This window comes from Mixophyes fleayi, chromosome 6 (assembly GCF_038048845.1).
Source record: "Mixophyes fleayi isolate aMixFle1 chromosome 6, aMixFle1.hap1, whole genome shotgun sequence".
In the NCBI taxonomy this organism is placed as follows: Eukaryota; Metazoa; Chordata; class Amphibia; order Anura; family Limnodynastidae; genus Mixophyes; species Mixophyes fleayi.
In genome coordinates, this window is record NC_134407.1 from 24,155,024 (window position 1) to 24,180,086 (window position 25,063).

The window sequence follows — 25,063 nt, forward strand, 5'->3', positions numbered from 1 at the left end:
AGTTATAGTACAACAGTCATCTGTATAAACTTTATAACAAGTAATAATGTGATGTATGAACTTTATTTCACATTTGATACCACAATCTTCCACCATCAGGTTAAAATGGAATCTCCCATCTGTGCTGTTGTAGGACGCTGCTCTTTCCACTCTCTAACTCTCAGTCCATGACTCCTATATTATTCCATCTTCCTGCCACATCATCATCAGCTATTTAAATTATGCCACTAATTCCACAGTGTTGTACTCACATCAGTCCCTGCCCCATTGGAGCTTACAGTCTAAGGGTTAGATTTAATAAGCTGCAGGTTTGAAAAGGTGGGATTGTTGCCTATAGCAACCAATCAGATTCTAGCTTTCATTTATTTAGTACAGTCTACAAAATGACAGCTAGAATCTGATTGGTTGCTATAGGCAACATCCCCACTTTTTCAAACCCGCAGCTTAGTAAATCTAGCCCTAAGTTTCTTAACATACACACACACAGACCTAGAGAGACTAAGGTCAATTTTAATAGAAGCCAATTAACCTACCAGTATGTTTTTGGAGCGTGGGAAAAAATCAGAGCACCCAGAGAAAACCCACTCAAACATGGGGAGAACATACAAACCCCACACAGATAAGGTCATGGTCAGGAATTGAACTCATGACCTTAGTGTTGTGAGGCAGAAGTGCTAACCACTAAGCCACCGTGCTGTCCCCATTAATACAATCACATAAATGTATAGGTCACTTGCCTTCCACAAGATCACACATCTCCTGAAATACCCTGTGCTACCATGATTATTCCAGTGATCTGATTAGCTAAACTTCAAGACTGAGAACACACTCACATGCAAGAGAAAGAAAATGATAAAAAAAAAAATGTACTCTGACACTTGTCAAGCAGACCTTTAAAATATATATTTAAAAAGTTTTAATCCTTTGGTTACATTAAAAAATAACATATCTGAGCCATTACTAATTGACTAGATATTTTCTCTAATAAAGTGTATTCTGACTGATATTGGATGAAAATGGAAACCATTTATAAAGAAAGAGAAAACAGTCATTGTAAGATACATTACAACAGAGTGAATCTAGCCACTGATAACCAGAAGGTATGCATATTTAGTAAAGTTAAGAATTATAGTTCAAAGTGAACCCACTTTGTTATGAAATAACACACTTGAATATTGAGGTAAATAAATGTGTACATATTTCCAAAACTAAATACAATCTAAAATACCTGTGCTATTTACAAGATCATTTTGCACAATATGCTATTTACAAGACCATTAAGATTTAGGACTTTATACAAAATATCTGTGTTGATGTCAGTGCCTCTTACAAGCCAAATGAACTTGACACATATAGGTAAACTCCAGTTTAGTGCTACTGGCAATATATCATTTAGAATGCTTAGTTTCTTAGATTTTAGAATCTCAGTACATCTGGATCAATGGGGTTTACGGAAGTCAATAGTTTATACTAATTGTTTTACAGCATTTGGTTGGAAAAAAATTGGAAACGACTGCATATACTGCATGTACTGTACTGTATGTAATGCACACTTTAATAAAAACCACAGAAAACATATATTAGATACCAAACCCTGAGCACATACACATGTACAGAAGTGTACACCCATACTAACATCATCTGTGTATTATATCCTAATGCTCTGTAACAGCACCAACTACAGTATTTATCTGAGTGAAAATAGATGGAACATTTTCTTGCTGAAAATTATGCCTGCAAATGTTTTCATTGCAATAAGCCTATTAAGGACAGATATTACAAGATGTGTACAAACTCTGTGCAAAATGATAAATATCTGCAATATACAGACCGTGCAGTGTAGATAGCAATGCATTTCAGTGTATCAGTGAAACTGTTTAATAACCAGATACAATACATTGTTCCCTCCATATAACACCATAGGCAAAACCTGGTATTATAGTGAGTGGCATTAATAACTTCATGAATTAAGACATTAAAATGTATTTTGTGCAGAGTATACTGTATGCCTGGTGATAAATGAGGGTGGTGGTACAAAGAGGAAGCACTTACAAACTAGATTCAATTTGGCGCAAGGTTCCGCAATGTGTCTCCAGAACAGACATCGGAGACACAGCGTCTCAATGTTCTCACTCAAGTCTTTGCTCATTTCTCTCACGTCCCATAGAGGTGCACATAAAAAGGGGAAATATGTGTATCCGAGGCATCTCGCACTGAATTGAATCTGCCCCTTAAAGTAGGTATATAAGTAATAAAAAATCTGTGATGTTTAAAGACAAAATATGGGCAAGTGGGAACAGCAAAAGCTGCCAGTCACCCTCCTTAGCTCATGCAAACATCACATCAAAGAGAAAGAATCATAGATCCAGGATGCCACTGCCCATATGACCACTCCCTATGTCAAATCTCATAAAGTGCAGATGCTTTATTTAATTCTCCTATTGTAAATAGAAAACTCAGAGCACTGAAGGGGAGAGGAACTATCTGTAATTCCCATGTGCAGTTTATCAGTTATAAACTCTCAATGAACTTGCATGTTGTGGGCACATCTTTGATTGCACCCAATACCACGTACAGTACAGCCTCCTATTGTAAATAAGACAGGAACTTCCAGCCTACTTGTGGTCTGAAACACGACCATAGGCCTTTAGATTTGAAAGACAATTGTGCTCAGATAAAACCCATTTTCTGATTGAAAATCCAGACTTGTTAAACAACTATTTTGTTTTAGCACAGTACTAGTTATAGAAAATGCCCCTATGTGGTTCTGTCTTTGGCCTACCCAGATGAAGTCTATACTGTCACCAGGCCCTTTAACATCACTGTTGTTTATGCAAGTAGGTTCAAAACACAAAAGCAGACGATCAATGGTTCAAAACATAGACTACAGTCTTCAGTAATCAATCATCCATCTCTGGCTACGCAAAATAAATTCTAGACCCTTGCTAAACATCTTGTTGCAACATTTGTAATATTTTTTGTATGATTGCAAGGTTACTCATCAATGACTGGTTTGACAACATTTATAAAGAAACCTTTTATGCAGAAAGAAAGACAATTAAATAATTGCTATATGTCACGAACGCCCAGCCTGTTCCAAATACAGCAATCTGAACAGTTGGCCGTGACTGGCGTCACCTTAGTCACTTAGCAATGAATACACTTTTTCTGACCCACAGAGGATTTATTATGGTGTCCTTACGTTCGCCAAAACCACTTATTAATCTTTCACACGTAAATCACATACACATGTAGCATGAGCCTCCCTGGGCTTCATAAATTCACAAAGAATCACAGAGAATATGCTAGATTAAATGTATTTTAATTCGAAAATGTTTCCAAGGCTTAGTTACAAAAAGTTAATGACAATACATACAATAAGTTGCACAAATAAGTTTCAGAAAATAAAATAGGAAAAAAATACTAGTTAAGATTTAGGAGTAAATGTATCAAGCTGAGAATTTTCTGGTGGGTTTGAAAAGTGGAGATGTTGCCTAACTACTGATGTTTTCCCTTTTAAAAATGAAATCAGAACATTCATTCCTGCAGCAGTTTAAATGGAAATATCAGTTAATTAAAGTGAACAGAGGACCACGACTTCATATAATATAGCAGAGACACTAAGGAGTTACTAGCAGCTAGAGAGGTCAATCGGCAATCAGTCAACCAGAAGCAACTAGTGCTGCTGATAGTTCTACTTCAGTCACAATTACGTGAACACACCGTATCTGTTCTCGGCTGATATTTGCCCATCCCTTCCTTCTCCTGCGACGGCTATCTAGTCTTAAAGTGTAAGATACAACAAAATCTGCATATGGATGTACTCTTTTTGTATGCATGCTTAGTAAGAAAATATATTTTACGCAGATGAAACAGACTTATGTCCAATTCTGCATGAACCCCTTATTAAGGAGAAGGCTATCAGGGGAAGTGTGGGATCATTCTAAAGATAACTCAGTATGCTATAGGCATGTTGCTGCAAATTACAGCAAAACCCTGTAAATCAAGCATTCAAATAGTGGATATTATATACAGTTTTTCGTATTTGGGCCCAGACTGCGTGATTAGTTTTTTTGTCATACTGACTTTGATGTTTATTTATAGTGCCATCTTGTGGCTGCATTTATTAATATTGTATCAGATTTGGACAATGCTACCACATCTATGCACTCTAACTATAACTATGGATTGCTAGAGATGGGTGAATTGATTTCCCAAATGCTGAAATTTGGCTAAATTTCAAAGATTCATAAAATGTATTTGCAAATTGTTCCTATTCCTATTCCACATTAATTTGATGTGCCTGCTGGGGAATCAGGCCAATCATAGTGCACGGGATGTAAAGAAGCCAATCAGCAAGCGTCAACAAATGTCAAATGTCTAGAGGGTTATAAAAAATGACAACAGCCCCTCAGATACTCATTCTTCCTATATTGTACCAGGGAAAACATCTGTGATTGCTCTCTGTGTATGTGACTATTAGTAGTCTAGATTACTGTACACTAGTACGAGCAATGCATTTGCTATTTGTAAACCGTGCTGCAGCATTGCCTGATTTTCAGCTAATTTTTTACCCTAACTATATGCAACAGACAGCTTGGAAATATGCTTCCCAAACACTGCACAGTGGTAGTGTCAGATCACATTGTTCTTTATTGGATTACAGTAAATTTAAAAGTATTTTATTTTTATTTTATTTTTTTTCATTTTAAAAATTACATTTTAATTCACAGTGTTGTCCTTTGATAACATTTTAATTAAAATTATCTGTAATAAGTTCTGACATTTCCATTTCTGCATTATTCAGTATATTTCGGTTGCCAGCAGAGACCTTTGTTATTCCAAGGTGCAGTGTAAAATCCTCTTTTGGGAGGGGGGGGCATTGCCGGCCTTCATTTGCTTCTTTGCTCCACGATTTGTGCGGATCTTGATTGACAGAGGAGCGCACAGCCATCACCTCACCCCACCTCACCCCAAATCATCTGGGGCAGATTAGAGCTGAAAGCTATGAATCTGTCCCCTATACCTTTAAGAGGGTGTGAATATTTATTCACTGTAATGTTAAACCTACCATGGAACAGTCATTTTTTTTATATAGCACACATGTTGTTTTTGTGACTTTTGAACTGTGGTGCGGTGAGAATGTACGTCTTATCCAGGGGCGCACGCAGGGGGAGTTTCTGGTTCTCCAGAAACCCCTCCCCTCCACGAACAAACGGGCACTGAACACTGCCCCTACTAGCAGCACTGTACTGTACAGCAGACACGGCGCTGTCAAAGAAGCGTCCACGGCAGTGCTGTATTGTACTACAATACAGCACTTCCGCAGACACTTTTTTGACAGCGCAGCGGCTGCTGTACAGTACAGCATCGCCAAGATGGAGCTGCTGCGCAGCTCTCTCTATCTCTATATTTTTTTTGGGGGGGGGGGAGAAAACCTCCCCTTAAAAAACCTGCATTTGTCCTTGTTATCCATTGTTGATTTCTGTTTGTAAATATTTTTACTTCTTCTGCCAAATTTCCAGCAGATCAAAATCAGGGTGAAAAACTATTGGCCAATTCAGGTTATCCCAATTTCCTGTCTATAAGTTGTAGCATTGAGTGGCTCTTCATGTTTTTTTTTTTTTAAGAAAAACTGCAACATTCCCATCAATATATATATTTTGAATTGGTGCTAATACATGTTCTCTTTCCCTGGGAGGGAGTTTGCTGAGCTGAATTCCATTATCGCCGTCATTACCACTAACACATATCTCTCTGACATATTTTCCATTTTTCAAATGTAGCAAGGATCCAGCAAGGTTGCAATTAAATATGTGCTTGTCTTTTTGTTTCTCTCGTTGATATTCATTTTTCTTTCTTATTTGTTTTAATGCATCCACTGTGCTTCTTATTTTGCATACATAATAGCATTACATGTACCATGACTGATCATCATCTAAAATGTTTACCTCCAGCCGGATTCAATCCTCATGAAAACGTATCTGGCTCATTATTATCATGAGTGGCCTGTTCTCTGCGAGCACGTAAGCTTGAAGACGTAAGTGCTTGTTATTGTTAGGTTGGAGAGAGCAGCAGTTCCTTGGTTCGATTTTCCTCATAATCCTGCTGCATAAAGCTTAGCAATTGCTCTAACAGTAAATATATATTTAAGTATAAACACATAATACGCCAAATGTCTATCTGTGCTGAAAAACTTGGTAGCAGCAGAACCATTATGAAAAAAGCCGTCAATGACATCACGTAGGGCCTGATTCATTAAGGATCTTAAATTAAGAAGTTTCTTATTTAAGTCTCCTGGACAAAACCATGTTACAATGCAAGGGGTGCAAATTAGTTTTCTGTTTTGCACGTAAGTTAAATACTGACTGTTTTTTCATGTAGCACACAAATACTTAATAGCTTATTTGTACACTGAAATTTAAAGTTAATATTTGTGTGCTACATGAAAAACAGTCAGTATTTAACTTACGTGCAAAACAGAACACTGATTTGCACCCCTTGCATTGTAACATGGTTTTGTCCAGGAGACTGAAATAAGAAACTTCTTAATTTAAGATCCTTAATGAATCAGACAAGTAGTCATCAATGCTTTTTTTTCTTCTCATATAGGCCCCTATTTAATATTATATAACAATAAAACAAAGCTTTTCTACCATTGCTTATAGCAGCAATAGAAAATCAGTTATCACCGCCATATACCAAGAAAATATATCTAGAGCGATACTGGCTGGCAGCAGTAAGAGAAGACTTATCACTTTTCTGACCAGTCTTAGTGCATCTGTACTTGTATGACACAACTTAAAAATTTGGATTTCCAGTTCCAATTAAAAAATAAATAAAATGTAAAAATAAATAAATCCTAAAATATATTTTTTTTAAAGATTAATTAAATGGCTTTCATTCAGATTTGAAATAATGCTTTATTGAAAGAATTTAAGCATTATTAAGTACATATCTTGCACAATATGATCTATTAAAATGAGCACAGATCTTTCTTGATGTACTGTACATAGAAAATATGTTTCTAATTTGTGTTTGCAAGAATCTCTGCATTATAAGGTTAAGGACATGAACAAAATCAGATGTGTGATATTTCTTCTGAGTCATTGTCAGATGTCACATTTCCAATCTTTAGTGGTCTGGAGGACACTAATTTCATGATTAGTGCAAAACAGTTTTTTACTAGATTTGTGGGATTCATGATTCAAACATAGTAACAAAGTGGTATGGCAATGTATCAGTTCCCCTTTATAAGTGTGGAGGGTATTGTTAATAAGAAAACCAATAAAGTGATGGTGGTCTTAGTGATGAAGAAGAACCTGTGACTTGACCTATGTTGTAGAAAACCACCCATTGAGCCGTAAAGTCCAATATTGACTCTGGAAATAGTCACTCAACCATGTATCTGCTGTGACCTGAACCGCCATACAAACACAATTTGATAACAACACTGACCTATAACAATGTTGGTAACAGTATCTGTGTATAAATGTGTTATTTTATTTCTTTGTTTTGAAAAAATGCCATCTAGGTACTTTCCCTCTTACATCAATGCCTGAAATTAAGAAAATTTGACAATCTTAGAAGCCATCATTTTTAAAGCTATTATTTTTGCTACTTGCGCATACAAGGAAAGTGCTCGAGAATATTACTGCTATATTTTTTTCTCTAAAAGTTTTGACAGGTTTAGAATTTTGCCATAGTATTAACTTTAACTGATGATGACTGAAAACTTAGAATTGGCAACTTCAGCTCTATAATGATCAACTTGTGCATTGTTACCCTCAGTGCCATAAGCAATGACAGCAAAGCTAGATGTGCAACTGGCAATGTAGACTTTAAAGTGTCTTCTGGTTTGTCAGGTCTTGCATGTTTCACCCAAAGGAGACTATGGGGTATATTTACTAAACTGGGGGTTTGAAAAAGTGGAGATGTTGCCTATAGCAACCAATCAGATTCTATCTGTCATTTTGTAGAATGCACTAAATAAATGAAAGCTAGAATCTGATTGGTTGCTATAGGCAACATCTCCACTTTTCCACTCCTGCAGTTTAGTAAATCTAGTCCTATGATGCCTTTGCCCATGATGGATCAAGGTCCACTCTCCAAAGGTTTACATTTACATTTGAAGAAAATACAGGAGCAGCAGTTTATAACTTATAGTCACTTCCTTTTATTTACTTCTGTACTAGTATTGCTTCTTTTGTTGTACAATGTACTTAGCGATGTGAGGTTGTCTGAGCACATTTCCCCTCTTTCACCTTTACTAGATTTTGGTTTATTGCACTTAAAGTTTCCTCCTTATCTCATCGCCAGACAGTTGAGCATGGAACCTTTATCTTCATCATCACTCTAAGGTTAACTATCACATTGCAGTTCTACTGTCTCGTGATCCTCATTCTCCACCTGCTGTGATTAGTCGCTGGTACTTAAATGTAATATCAGATGTCCTATATGCCCCCTGACATATTGAAAAGACCGCATAACTGTGTCATGGTTTGATAATGAGGATGATACAGATTTCAGTGTTTCAATATCATCTGAACTGCCAACATGGGATGGGTTTCACTTATATCTACAAACCCACCAATTTGGCTTAAGGGAACTCTATTACTCTTTTATGTTTTTTGGGGATACATTTATATATGTATGTTGGCATTCTATTTTAAGGAACTGAGGAACAAAAGAAGTAAACTGCATTTTGTGTCTTCACAGTAGCAATGGGCTTTAATTAGTGGGGGGACAGACACTTTGACTAGGGATAAGTACAGCAAAAAGGATGTTTCACTCCAGTAAGAGATTTGTAAAAGAATAAACCGATTGGTATCTGCTGATGTATTTGTACATCTATATAGTGTGACAGACATGCTGACAAAATCATTAATGGACTCTTATCAGGTTTCTGACCTATGTGTTTTGAACTTCAGAAAAAAATGTTGGTGTTGGAAAGACAGCTTTCTAAAACTTTTGGGCTCAAGTAAGAGCTGGATCAAAGGGTTCCATGGAGTGAATGGAGAGAAATGGAGGGCCTTCATTCATCTTACCTCTCTGTCTGTATGTATTACCCATTATTGTTTTATTATGATGATCTTGTGACAATAGCTAATAATGCTAATGGCAAATACTTTTTAAAAAAATATTGTGTTTTTCAGGAGTGTTTTCTTCTAAATCAATCATTTGTTGTAATAATTCTTTGGAAGTCTATTCTGACACTTAAGGGTAATTAAGTAAGAAGTGTGTTTTGAAAAGGAAATTTTCACACTGTTTATTAACCAAGTGCTGCTAGTAATGCCAGTGTCTATATTGGGCTAATGAAAGTCTCTGCTGCCAACAGAAATAAGACAAGAATAAAAAGTTTTCCATAAATAATTCCAAAAAGTTTTATCAAGGGTGTTAGTATATGTGTACTTATCTCGACTGACACCGGAATTATGCTACATCACAATTTTATTATAAGGTCAACAGATTAGAGCTATACAGCTATCTCATGCCCCTAACCCGTATAAAAACTAACTTAACTAACCTGTACCTGACCTAATTAAACACTAATCTTCTATGCTAACTACCTACTAACTTAACAAACATTATAACAATACTAAGCTGTGTTATACTAACAAAGGATTTAAGGGGGGCGTAATCTAACAGCCACTCAGGACGGACGTACATCTCCATAGCTCCTCTCATTAAGGGCAAAAAATTCCGTCTATCTGCGGTTTGTTGCCACCCTAAAGGCTCATAACTAACAAAGTATCTAATCTATCTATACTATACATGCTTAATAAAATAAACAATCTACACAGCCATCTCAATGTCACTTTCAGCTGTTCCTGTAACTTCTCTATATAAGGCACTGGATAAGCATCTGCTACAGACATTTCATTCAACTTTCTATAGTCTACACAAAAACGTGTGTGCTACCATCTTTTTTGGGCACTACCATGACTCCAACTGCCCATGGACTGTTGTAGGACACAATGACTTCCATTTCCAGCCTCTTATCGATCTTCTTCTTGATCATGGCTAAGATTTCGGGGCTCACCCTATGGAGGTAGCTTAATCATCCAGGTCTCTCCAGTGTTAACATGATGGCGGACTACATCGGTATGTCCAGGTCTGGTGGTAAAGTGGGGTCTCCATATTGTCACGGATCAACCTCCTCAATCTTTGCTATTTTTCCTGTAACTTTTCCACATACTCCAAGACAGGAACCTCCAGTTCCTGAAAGGTCCCTTCCCAGTTCTCCTGTACTAAGTCTAGCAGTCCTCTGACTCTTTGTCTCTACAGTAACTCATAGAAATAGAAACAAGTGGAGTCCTGCGGACCTTGGTTATACAAGAACAAGAGCTGCTGCAAGGACTTCTCCCAGTCTCCACGATCTGACTCAATGTACGCCTGTAGGAATCGCTTGAGAGTTCCATTGAACCACTCACAAAGCTCATTATTTTGAGGATGGTATGGAGTAGTGCGGATGGGATGTACCCCAAATCTTTTCCACATAGTTTGGAATACCTTAACCTGAAACTGGGTCCCTTGATTGGATACCACCTTCTGTAGGAAGCCTACATGACTAAAGATATCCGTGAGTGCTTGGGTAATATGCTTGGTACCTATCGATGATAATGCCACAGCCTCCGGATACCTAGTCACATAATTCACTACAGTTAATATAAAATGTTTCCCAGCCCTGCTTGGTATATTCAATGGGCCAATGATTCGCATTGTGACCCATTAAGCTGGTTCACTCATAATGGGCATAAGCTGAAAGGGCATGTGGCAAGCTAAACTCCCAATATGGCACACCTCACATGAGGCCACGTAATGCCTAAAGTCCTGGTTGATTTCTGGCTGGAAGAAATTATGCAGTAGTCTGGTATGGGTCTTACGCACTCCTAAGTGTCCTGCTACTGGGGTGTCATGAGCTAACTCTAATATCGAACACAATACCATCAAGGAACTACTAAATGCCTCTTAGTCAACCCTGGTTTCATTAAGACTGTACAAGATGACAGTCGGTGTAGTTGACCCTCCTCACATACAAACTTATCCCCAGTGGGGAGGTTTTCAGTATCCTCAGCAGCACTTCTAGCCCCTGCTAGTGACGGGTCAGCCCATTGGGGTTGCCTGAAAGTTGCTCTGTCTGATTCACCAGGTCAATGTTTGGTATCATCATCTCTTGTTTAGTAACACTTACCAAAGGCAGATCAGGGGTCATAGACACTGCTGATCTAAAGGCTTGCTACTTTGCTGTCTAGTCCTACTATGTGTGGTAACCCCCAACAAACCCACTTCATAGCCCCTGTCCTAAATCATTGGCTAAAACATCAACAGTGGGTAAGCCCCCATAACCCCTACCTCAACTTCCTCCACCCCATATTCCCAATCTAAATGCACACTAGCTAAGAAAATATCTCTGGTTTGACCTTCCCCCATAGTGACATGTAATCTTCTGTTATATAATTACTTGTTGTGGTATCACAAACTCAGGGCAGACTATGGATATAGATGCTCCATTAACCCTTAATACCTGCTGATCTTCCTCATTTAACTTTACCATTTGTATGTGTCTATGCACGTTGTTAGAGGCATGCCTACCCATTGCTGCAACTGTTTTGACCTGGTAGACCATATCCCACACACCATCCATTCCCATTCCCATTCCCATGACATTGTGATTTCCCCCTCCCCCCATGTCTCATCTATCATAGCAAACTGCTATACAGGGAATCCGAGGCCCTGCTCCTGATAGCCGTCCATGGCCTCTTGGACAGTTCTTTATTAAAAGCAGGAATCACACATATAATAACTTGATGCATGCAATGGTTCACAGATCATCATCATCACCATTTACTTATATAGCGCCACTGATTCCTCAGAGCTGTACAGAGAACTCATTCACATCAGTCCCTGCCACATTGGAGCTTACAGTCTAAATTCCCTAACACACAGACAGACAGAGAGATGAGGGTCAATTTTGATAGCAGCCAATTAACCTACCAGTATGTTTTTGGAGTGTGGGAGGAAACCGGAGTACCCGGAGGAAACCCACGCAAACACGGGGAGAACATACAAACTCCTCACAGATAATGCCATGGTCGGGAATTGAACTCATGACCCCAGCGCTGTGAGGCAGAAGTGCTAACCATAGCACAAATCCATAGACTCCACAGATTATGGATGCTGAGTTCAACGAAAATCAATAATATTTTGGAAGACAAAATATATAGCAAAAATTTTCAGAGGCACAGTCTGAAAAGAACTGTAGGAATATATACATATTGGGCCCGAGTCATTAAGGAGAGCAAAGCATAAAAAAGGAATAACTTTGCACTTGGACAAAACCATGTTGCATTGTAGGGGGAGGTAAATTTAAAATGTGGGGAGAGATTTATAGTTGGGATAGGACATGTCCTAGATCAATTTTAAATTTCAGTGTAAAAATAAAGCTATCAAGTATTTGTGGGCTAGATGAAAAAACAGCCAGTATTTAACTTATTTGCAAAATAATAAACTAATTTGGACATTGTAACATGGTTTGTCCAGGAGAACATTTACTCCCTTACTTTCCTTAATGACTCATTGTGTGCAGTACAAACTGGATAATCACAATTGAAAGTTGAATGCCGGAAAATCCTTCAGAGGTAACAGGAACTGATTATTTATCAAAATGTTCAGAGGTACAGTCTATAAATGACATGGACTGTAGGCTTACTTAAATGTTGTTTGCAGCAGAGGATGGATTATCACAGGTGATAGTTGGAGACTCCACGGAAGGAGTACACAGGAGTAAGTTCAGCAAGCCAAGGTCAGAAGCTGGAAGATCCACAACGGTACCAGGAAGCAAGCAGAATCAAAGTCAATTAAGCCAAATTCAGGGTCACAGTAGAAGGTGCAAAATCATAAGCCACACAGGAGTCAGATATGAGGAGATCAATCAGGAACAGGAGTACTGAGTGTGATACCAGCTACAGCAACAAAAGATGAACTTGCACCAGTCTGCTGGAAAAGGTAGACTTTTAAAGGACAGGTACAGGTGTTCAGGATCCAGACCAAATGAGGAGGGCTTAACCCTTTGCAGGCAGGATCTGGTACAGTCAAAGCAGCATCCACAGAGGAGATGATGGACTGCAGACATAGCGGATCATAACACCCCTTTCTTGGTGAAGTAGGTAGTGATGTTCGGGATCGTAGCGGAGGTTGGACCAGTGTAACAGTGGGAGACACATGACTGATTTGAATCCTCCATGTGCTGGATTGCTCCAGCCACACGGGCCTTCTCCACCTTGGACGGTTAGCCAGGAATTCATCAGCTAACCCTGCAACCTGAAAGAACTGTACAATGAGCTTCTGCATAGAGACAGAAGCAGAGCTCCATTTACAATAGAAGAAGTACTTTCTGAGTATTACCATGGAAATAAAAATCTTTGTAGTTTCTGGATACACAAAACATTCTGACAATCAGTAGGAGAAAGTAATATTTGTATTCACTGGTGCTGTATTGCTAATAATCTCAATAAGTGTGTACTGTACCTTTTCATTTTAGTCATAGAAGTGGGAAGGGTATATAGCTGATACATGTTGATTCCTAGCATTTGTGTGAACACGGGTTAGGTCGCTTAGAACAAGAGCTGGTCAAATATTGGAGTGAAATTCAAGCCACACAAAAAAGAGCAAATATTTGAGAGGTAATCATTTGGTCAATAGATGTCTTAAAGCTTTCTCATCACAATCACATCGCAAACCAAGACTTAGGGGCCAAACAAGGCCCCATCCTCAGCTTTCAGCGTTACCTCCATCAGTGAACCAGACCTTATTACAGATCAGGAAGGTAATCAGTGTAATTTTTAAACAAATTGCAATATGTAAAGAAAATGAAATACCCTCAGAGTGACAAATTTATAACCTTGAATACACAATCAAGTAATTGCCAACCAAGGGTTTAACATACCATGTAATATTTTGTCAAACAAGTTGTGTTTGGAAGAGAAAGTCACCCATATTTTTCCATTTGAAATGCAAGTGAATTTGTATAGGTTAAATTGAGAGTATGGAGCCAGTTTGGGTAACAAGAGTTTGAAACATGATCATGAAGCTGCATTCTCTATAGGTAGTCAATTGTGCTTAAAACATTATATTGATGCACCCAGCTTTAATGCATTTCTTGCAGCATAGGAGTGGTTTGCTCGTAAGTCTTCATAATAAAGCAAGGATTTTGCTATTTGTTTGGCACATAAAGAAGGAGAACCTTTAACTATTGGTCCTACAGAAACCTACCACAAAAAAACTGGACTTGAGTTTATAGATCGACCACCATAACCAATGAATTGGCCAGAATATTTACACTTTACAGAGACAACATACTTTATCTTATTTAATCATTACCCAACCCTGTGGCCCAATATTTGTATTCATTGACATAAACTTGTATCCAAAACAGTACACTGTATTTAAAGGATTTCTGCAGTTTGTGAATTAGATTGAGGTCATAGCCTTTACAAAAATATTCCTCATACGAATGGATTAGAGGCGGTCTACAATTAGATCACCGATAACCCTAACTATCACTATATTTTTGTTACTACATTTCATTTTGCATAACAACAATTTTAAATTTGATTCATAGTTTTATTTGCAGTGCTGGAGTATAACAATGAGATGACAGACAGAGATGTCTGTGCTTGGTGTACACTAATAATTAGAGATGTTCACTGACCTCCATTTTCTGGTTTTGGTTTTGGATCTGGATTAACTTCGTGTTTTGGTTTTGGCAAAACTGCCCTGGTGTGTTTTGGTTTTGGTTTAGGATCTGTCTTTTTAGAAAAATTGCTAAAATATGCTAAAATCACATAATTTTGCTCTTTTTTTTGTTCCTACATTATAATTAACCTCAATAACACTATTTTCCAGTCATTTGCAGTCCATTTTGACCACCTCAATATTATTTTCATACACTTTCAGATAAATATTGCAATGACCTGGCTGGATGCTAAGAGGCAGAGCAATGACTGAAACACACGGCAGTTCCTAGAACATCTAGGAAACATTGGCACACAGCAGTGGCAGAAAAGAAAAGTGGTGCAAGATGGAATTGTCCTTGGATCATGAAACCAGTTATGGTTCATTTTATCGCTCCACCCATTTCTTGGATAACTGTGGTAATTCTACAGCTGATACATGGCAATGAGCGCTGAACCCCCACCCACCCCCGGGATGCATGCTTTTATCAGACCCAGACCAATCCAGGGTGCCAGACAATGCACTAAAAAGAGCCATTGTAATTCCCAACAAAAAACAAGTTCATCACTGAGCTTCGAATCAGCCCCAATTCCCACAAAATTATAATATAGTTAGGTACCTTTGATGTAAAGTGCAGATTACAAACACTTGATGAAACAGCAGCAAAGTGGAAGGTAATACATATACACGTCTATTTAGACATCCATGCTTTCATTACTTCTGCAAGCAATGCTGTTCTTTGTCAATAAAATTGTTGTCTTTATACCGTTCAAAAAAATGTAAAATAATAGTCCAGCATTCTTTCGATGTTGATAGTTGATAGTAGGATCAGGTGGAATTACAGCAGAGGTGTCACTAATTCTGGTCAATTAATTTACATTAGAAAAGACAAGATGTCAAAATGTTGTGCTGAGTCGTCTGCATCATCAATGGGTGTCAAAGATTTTTTCTAAGCACACAACAGTATATAGCACATGTACGTAACATTGGCACACAGCGGTAGCTAAAAGGAAAAGTAGTGCAAGATGGAATTGTCCTTGGGGCTCACCACCCACCCTTATGTTGGATCTTAAAAAGGACATGCACACTTTAACAAACAAAGCCCTTCAGCTACAAAAGTGCTACTCCTTGTGGCTGATGTGCTTGGTTTTTTTGGGCCCCCACAAAACAAGGTAACAATTGGCTTAAGGCATATAAGGTAACAGTGCTGTTAATGAACTCTACTGTGGCAAGATGTTGTTGTCATCATCCTCAGCCTCCTCAGTGTGTACATCATCCTCACATATTATTAATTCATCACCACTGGAATCCACCATTACAGAAGTCTCAGTATTTTGATATAATTGGTGGGAAAAGCCTTCCTCGTAGAACTTGAAGTTAATTTTTATGAACATCATCTTTTCCACATATTGAGGAAGTAGCCTCCTACGCCGATCGCTGACAAGGTTCCTGGCTGTGCTGAAAACTATTTCTGAGAACACAGTGGAGAGTGGGCAGCTTAGGCAGTGCAAAGTGAGTTGGTACATGGGTCTCCAAATTCCCTTTTTTTCCTCTCAATATGTAAAGGAACTGTCTGATGTGTCTATTTCTATGCTGTTGTAAAAATAATCTTCCACCATCCTTTGGATGTTGATAGTAGAATCAGGTTGAGTTACGGCAGAGGTATTACGTTTTTTGGTCAATTTTTTTAGACCAGACCAGATGTCAAAATGTTGTGCTGAGTCATCTGCATCATCCTTGGGTCTTTTGGGAAGGCTACGTTTTTTCCTAGCAGCAGTTGAGTGAGAAACTGAAGGAGGAGTAGCCGTCTTGTCACGTAACACTTGAGCTGTCATCTTGCTCACCAGGAGCTCCTTGCATCTCTTCAGATCTGGGTCAGTTGGAAACAAAGAGAAGACATAGCTCTTAAACCGAGGATCAAGCACAGTCGCCAAAATGTAGTGATCTGATTTCAAGATTTTGATAACTCTTGGATCCTGGAGAAGCAAATAAAGTACTTGATCTACAAGTCCAACATACTTAGCATAATTTCTTTGTTTAATCTCCTCCTTCAGTTTCTCAAGCTGCTTTTCCAAAAGTCTAATTAAGGGAATCACTTGAGTCAAGCTAGCAGTGTCTGAACTAACTTCACAGGTGTCTACTTTGAATGGTTCCAGCACCTTGCACAATACAGAAAGTATTCTCCACTGCATTTTCCCAATGTCATGGTTTGTGGAGTAAACATGGATGGTTTTTTGCTGTTTCTCCACCCGCAGAAGCATATACAAGGTGGAATTCCACCTTGTCACCACCTCTTGCTTCAGTTGGTGGCAGGGCAAATTAAATTGCTCTTGTAGCTGCTTCAATATCCTACACGCTGTTGCCGAATGTTGGAAATGTCCAGATATTTTACGGGCCACAGAAAACATCTCCTGCACGTCCCTATAATTTTTAAAAAAGCTCTGAACCACCAAGTTTATTGTGTGAGCAAAACAGGGAATGTGAGAGAATTCACACAGCTGTAATGCTCTCACAATATTGGTGGCGCTATCAAAAATGACATATCCTGAGTTGAGTCCAAGTGGATAAGCCATGTTGCAATGACATCCCTTAGTTTTTGTAACAGATTGTCAGCTGTATGCCTCTTAGTAAAGCCAGTGATACACAGAGTAGCCTGCCTCTGAACAATATGACATTCTTGGGTACATGCAGCTGCTGTCCCTGCTGGTGAAGGCGAATCACCAAACCAGTGGGCTGTCACAGTCATATAATCTATAGTTTGCCCAGTTCCGCTTGTCCACATATCTGTGGTTAAGTGTACAGTGGGTAGAATGGCATTTTGTAGCCCAATAATTACATTTCCTTGAGCCTTCTGGTAGACCCGAGGAATAGCTTTTCAACTGAAATCGTGTTGTGATGGAATTTGGTAACACGGACACAAGACATCAAGTAACTGTCTAAAACCAGCTGCATTAATAGTGGATATTGGACGCAGATCTTATACTAGCATAGTTGCCATGGCGTCTGTAATCTGCTTTGTAACTGGGTGACAGCTTTCATACTTGCTTCCTCTTGCAAAGGATTGTTTAAAAGTCAATTGTTGTAAACTACTAGAAAGTCTTCTTCTTGGTCTGTTTCTGGTATGAAGATCCACCCCCAGCAGCAGCAGAAGCAGCAGTGGGACTAACGCTCAAGAATTCTTCTGAGCAGGGACTGATCAGCCAAAAGGCTGATGATGCAGGACTAACTCTGTTCGCTACTGAGGATATTGATGAGAACGGTGTTGTGGGTGTAGATTGCAGGCGTTGTGATGTAGGTGAGAGAAGGGACCTAGCTGATGATGGACTGCTTGTTGTTTTTTTTTTAGCATAAGTTTCTGATTTTCCCAACCGCTTGCCATGAACTCGCTTCAAATGGTGTAACATTGATGAGGTTCCTAGATGGTTAAGGTCCCTACCTCTACTGACTGTGGCTTTACAAATGCTACAAATGGCTGTTGTCAGGATTTGGATAAAAATAATTGCACACATGAGAGGTGGATTTTTTGGTCTTATGTCCAGGCATGACAATGGCCTTCTTATTATCATGTGCAAGAACTGCTTCCAACGGTTCAGGACTTACACAAACAACATCATCCTCATCAACATCCTCATTAGCTCCCTTCTCGGCTACACAAATATCTCCCTCATCCTGTTGCAATTCCAAAGTGGTATCTTCAATTTGTGTATCACCGACTAGACTTGGGCTGTTTAGGCACACATCTGCAGAAATGCTGAAAGGGGCCTTCTTTATTGGTACATTATCAGAATGGTCAGGATTACATATAGACAAAAAAAAAGAAAATGTGTCTGCGCTAGAAATATTATTATAACAGATAAATAATTGTGCTAAGTCGCATTCTCATACAAAAAAGATTGTTTAATTAAATAAACATTATAAACACATCAGACTCCGGAGTACATAATACATAAAGAATAATATATATATATATATATATATATATATATATATATATATATGTTAGCAATTTTTTTTCTGCAGATACCATTTCCTGGATTATAGGTCTTTTTTTCTTGACCAAGGTGAAAGGTGTTTTTTTACATTTTGGTTTCCCTGACTTACAAACACTTTCACTTTAACATAGGCTTTTCAGGATAACGTAGAGGGATTACTATCATCATGACTGGTGCCAGCAGCTGATTGGTGTTACTGCTAATCTGTGCACTGCTGTCAATCCATTTTGATAACACCGTACACTTTAACTGCAAATTCAGAAGACCAAGCCTGCCAGCCCTAGTATTTATATTTCAGCAATGGCAATTAGCAATGGAGCAATGGAGCCCTACTCTTTGTGTGTAACCTATATAACACCATACAGTTTGACTGCAGATTTACAATAAGTCTGCCAGCCCTAGTATTTGTATTTCAACAATGACAGTTAGCAATGGAGCCCTCCTCTTTGTGTGTAACCTATATAACACCCTACAGTTTGACTGCAAATTTACAATAAGCCTGCCAGCCCTAGTATTTATATTTCAACAATGACAGTTAGCAATGGAGTAATGGAGCTCTCCTCTTTATGCGTTCCCTATATAACACTGTACATTATGGGACTGCAGAATTAGAAGACCAAGCCTGCAAGACCTATTAATTCTTTCTATTTCAACAAAGACAATTAGCAATGGAGCAATGGAGCTCTCCTGAATTTCACTTTGCAGAACACTGTTACCCCCTCCTCTTTCTATTCTACCTATGATGCTGCCCAACTGCTCTACAGACTGCCAAGAACTGTGCTACCCCTTCTGTGTCCCTCTGTGAAATGGCGCTGGATCGCCGTTGTGGGCGGTACTTGTAGGATCCAAAACTCTGAGATCGGACGACGTAACAATGACGTTTTGCCTTGTTTTCAACTCAGAGGGCATGCGAAAGTACCGAGCCGGCTCGGATCTGCCAAGTTTGGGCGTGTTCGGTACTCAGGGAACCAAGCCTGAGCATCGGAGCATTGGAGAAGCATTGGAGAAGTGTTCATCACTGCAGGCTGACGTCATCGCGACGTCTGTCAATAGAAATTTAAAGCATCAATGAGGGGACCCCTGGTTAAGTGTTTAAACACTCGCTTTAAATTTCTATTGACAGACGTTGCGTTGACATCAGCCTGCAGTGATGAACACTTCTCCAATCGGAATCACTTTCTGTCAGCATCGTGCTCTCATCGGAGATCTCCAGCTTCAGGTTGAAGGTAAGTCTGTTTCTTTTCCAATCGTTTTTTCATAATTTCGGATTTTCTTTGTAGGTCTTCTCCATGTTGGAGTAGTGGACACCGGTAAAGCGTACCCAACCCTAATTATACTAGTTTTATATGTGGACACATCCCATCTTGCATCACTCAAAATAAATGCTACAAGGACAAGAGTACTTTTCAATTACTGTATGTTTTTTACTAGGTCCTTATACAATCACTTTGTCTGTAGCTTCCCCCAAACTCCTGTATGTACAGTTATTCCTTCGACATTTTCTGTGCTTTAAACATCTGTTTACCCTTATAAAGAGGAACGCATGTAAAGTTCATCCCATCTAAAAAGAATAACATTTATAATCATCCAGACTGGACAAATACAGGTTTGCTTTGACACAATTGGTCAACAAAACATAAATGGCACTGGGTATGGAACCCCCCGGCCTAACTGCAGATACATGAACTTTAAAGTGTGAATTTTCTGAATGTTCTTGAATATTTTGTTTCCCATGAGAGAGTGCAAAAGGGTAATTGATTGTGTTACATGTGGTCACACCCCATTTGACATAAATGCTACACAATCCTCACACACACACACACACACACCGGACATTTCTGAAGTATTTTAAGAATATAAATATTTAACTTTACTAATTTTTTTCAGAATGTTAGTTATTCTCATCACTAACAACAATAGACAGATTCTAAAGATATCCCAATCAATTCCACGGAGTAACAAATCTGCATAAACTGCATCACTACCTCTGTCCCCATAGACAGCATCTCTTCCATTTCCACAAGATAAACTCTACATTCAACATACAAAGGTATTTTAGAGGAACCCATATGAGCTGGCTTTGCATCAGTTCTTAAGGGCAACCCTTCACTTCGCTTTGGGTGCCCAGTGCTGTACACAGTTATGAGAAGCTATTTCCATTAGCTGTATTATTATTTTATTATTATTTATTATTTCCACAAAGATAAATTGGTACATAAGCAGCGACAGCCTGGGCTGGAGGGCAGGAAGGCATCTGCTCCCCCAGGGCGGTCCCACGGTCCCATAGTGGGCTACCTTGGGCTGGGTCACTGGGCCATCTGCATTTTTTCCCCTTTAAAATATTCCTAATAGGCTGCTGAGTCAAGTCTTGCACCCCAGGCTAAAATTTGCCAATCCCCCCCACGTACATAAGTGCCATAAACACACACAAAATGCAGGATAAATATAACAAACTAACTGGAGATTTTGCCAGTGGCCGAACAATATAAGATATATCAGTGCATCTTTTTTTAGGTCATTTGTACTAATGCCAAGTTCTATGAATGGCAAGTAACATGTGTATGAGAGTTTGGGTTAATCTTATTCCGATAGACAGTAAGCTCTCACCAACAGGGACCCCTCATTTTTTGTGGCAAAATGATGTGCCTTACAAATAAACAATTATGGTGATTGAGATGATAATGATGATGGTGATGATAATGGTGATGATGATAGTGATGATGGTGGTGAAGATAATGATGATGATGGTGGTGAAGATGATGATGATGGTGATGATGATGGTGATGGTGATGATAATGATGGTGATGGTGATGATAATGATGATGATGGTGATGATGATGATGGTGGTGAAGATAATGATGATAACGATGATGATGATGATATTGATGATAATGATGATGATGATGATGATATTAATGATGATGATGATGATGATGATGATGATGATGATGATGATGATGATGATGATGATGAAAATGATGATGCTAATGATGATGATGATGCTAATGATGGTGGTGATGATGATGATAATGATGCTAATGATGGTGATGATGATAATGATGATGATGCTAATGATCGTGGTGATGATGATGATGGGGATAATAGTGGTAATGATAATGGTGATGATAATGATAATGATGATGTTTACCTACTAATTCCATTCTAGCATAAAAGAAAAATTGAGAAAACCTTTTATAACCAAATTGATGCCACATCGAAATCCCAACAATTGCCCCAGTGGATCTAAACAGTCAACTTTATCCAGTAATTATAGTTATAAATTTACAGTACTTGTACATCACTGTTAGGTTACTTTGCTCAGGGGTGAAATTCTGACATAAAAGGAAGGAAGTTGCTAAACAAATAACGACCTCTACGATCTGATTTTGAGTGGTGTTTTAGACACTTGTGAAAAGCTGATGTCCAATTGCTAACCCTGCATGTGCCTCCTGAAATCACCACTGATTTTGTTCTGTTAAACTAAGGCATGGAATAAAATAGAGGAAACTGAATATTCCATAATCTATATATTCAAACACATAGAGATGGCGCCAAAATAATGGCAACAGGGAATTATTTTGTTTTGAGCCATATGGCTTACAGATATGGCCAAAATCAGTCCAATAGGTATTTATTATATCTTGTAACAACATTCTCTAGTTTCAATGTAGCCTAGAAAATGGTTCTTTATCTGGGCTATCCTGGGTATCACTAATAGTGGGTACATGCGTAGATATCCCCCAATATATTTCATCAATGTATTGACCACCAATTGCTGAATGCTAAAGCATGTATTTATTTCAGTGACTACATTGGAGCTTTAAACAAACATGGTTACCACATAAATCTTTTTATTGGTAAATTAATAGCTAGAAATAAAAAACTGATATTTCTAATAAGAGTGAATTAAGTGCTTGGCTTAAATAAGTTAAGTGATTAGATCTGTAATTCATACTCAAACCTTCTTAACCATTTTAAACACATAGTACTGCTTGCAATTCTTTCCCCCCCCCCTGTAATTAGCATTCAACATGCTAAGCACTGTTCATAGAGAACTAATACTATATTATATATACATAAAAGTACTTTATAACATGTAAAAGTCCTGAGTTTCATATAATGCAAATATTACATGGATTGATTCTGAGAATTGTGCCTGTCAATCAGTAGAAATATTAGGCTTTCCAAACCAATAGGATTAACTGCTTAGTTTAAACAGTGGATCTAAACCTGATATCACAGAAAGATTTTCACAGCAATCAGAATTCTATTAAACGACAGAATTTAAAAAACAACAACCCATAAATGAGTGGAAAAAAGCTGGCTTGCATCCAGTGCATGAAAGGATTATTTGAACATGGGATCCTCTAGTGGTAGTTTTCTGGTATGACACCATGCACGAAAGCATTAAGACGAACCACAGTTAACACTTCAAAGCATGAAAAAGAAAGGGAAGCCTAACTGGGAATACAGGGACTATAGTGGCTTTTTAGTTATTTTTAAAATATATGTTCCATCACCATTATATTTTAGGCATCGAAAAAAAGATCTGAACAGGGAAAAAACTTCTATCTTATAGAATTTATTGAATGCAAATGACTGAGTTGATAAACAGAGTATTTGCTTTGATTAATAGTTTAATATTGTTGCTACTTATTGCACAGAGCAGACAATTTTCTCTCTGTGAAAACAACCAGCAGAGCTGAATACTTCCAAGCAGAATCCAGTAATAGTGCAGGACTCTGCAACATGCTAACCCAGTTTATATTGTCAGGATTAAGTGCTTTCTGCTGAATTAAGTTTATTATATATATTGACCCTCAACACAATATGCATAACACCAATGTTACAATCAGTCCATCTAAATGATACTTATATCTAATATGTGCATTTATATAACAGCTTTAGAATAAATTGGGAATTGTTTAAGGACTAGAAGACACAGATGCTGCTGTGACTTAACTTAGAAAAGCATTAAGGTTGTTATCTGAGATTAATACAAGTTATTAAGAATAAAACACCTTGCCATGTAATCATTTCTGTTGCAAATGAAGAAAAAAAGTTTACATTAGTGGAAGAATTCCAGTTGCATACGGTTATGATAAAATATCAGATTGTTACATTTACTATGTAATAAAATAGGGTAACATTACCTTTTTTTATTTGTTTTTTTTGTTCTACAAAGCATGCACATTTAGACTAAGGGAATTTACCTGCCCGTTTGCCAAAGGAAACTGGTGCACAGCAGGATCTGGTGCAGTGGGCACAGACATCAAATGTAGGAAGGGGTCACAAGGGACTTGCCAGGCAGGTACCCCCTGTAGCAAAGGAGATGGGTGAGGGCAGGACACGATAAACGGAGGGGGCACTGCACCTATGCGAAAGACACCAGGTGTGTCTGGGATCATACATATCCAGGGAGCTGGTTCAGCATTCACCGGCCAGAGAAAAGGTTGCCGCTTGATTCTTGATATGGGGAGCATCCTACATCTTATATATCCAACTGCACAAAGACTTTGCCTGCCACAGAATGGGGCTGGACTGGAGAGACCACCAGGCTACCCTTTATGTTGCAACAGAAATCTCCAGTAGTGACTGTGCTTCTAACATCCAAATGGGAGTAGGAGCAGGGATCCTGCATGCCGTTCTGCTGTGCAGAGGAGAAGTGTAGAATAAGACTTTGCTGCTCAGTAGCCAGTCAGTCTCCTCCCTCCCCATCTCACTTAGCAATCCTCGCCCCCCTCCCTGCTACCCTGCAAGCACATCACACCTACTGATGTGACTCTCTACTGTAAATTGATGTGTGTATGTGTATATATAACAAATGCAAAAGAAGATAATATATTATGTGTTGTATTTATTTTATTACAATAGGTGACATATAAAACATTTCTTATCTGCCTGTAGATATGTGTGATATATAGCCTCATTTTAATCATTTGCATTACAGTATTTTCATCATGAGACTGGGACATTTACTTATGTATGTGTTTTTCTACACAAACGCTTTCTGCACCCAGAATTATTCCAGTGAAGCTTGTTCGGCTCCTGGGACAGTCACAAAAAGCACACATAGGATTTCTGAACTGGGGTTTTAACAAGTCTCTCAGTTTTATTTTTATCAAATCAACAACCTTAATCATTCAATTAGTCCTACACTCATCTTTGTCAAGAACTTTTACGACAGCTAATGCTGGCTTATGGCATCTGTTCTATTTTAACCAGGCACAATCATAAATACAGGGAAGAATCAGAGCCTATGGATTAATGTTTCCGATGTGCACAGTATGATTGAATCTTTGACATCATAGACATTCTGTATGCAAATCTGGATA

At 38.4% G+C, this 25,063-nt stretch overlaps 1 protein-coding gene across 2 annotated transcripts in view; it reads right to left on the minus strand.

The window, feature by feature from the left end:
• The window catches only part of TCERG1L (transcription elongation regulator 1 like), a 171,527-nt gene extending 147,126 nt beyond the window's left edge, over positions 1-24,401 (minus strand). For both annotated transcript variants that reach the window (XM_075216030.1, XM_075216029.1), the window contains exon 1: positions 23,942-24,401. In XM_075216030.1, the coding sequence (XP_075072131.1) occupies positions 23,942-24,211 (270 nt within the window). In that variant the 5' untranslated portion in view covers positions 24,212-24,401. The remainder of the gene's footprint in view (positions 1-23,941) is intronic.
• Between the last annotated feature and the right edge of the window lie 662 nt (positions 24,402-25,063).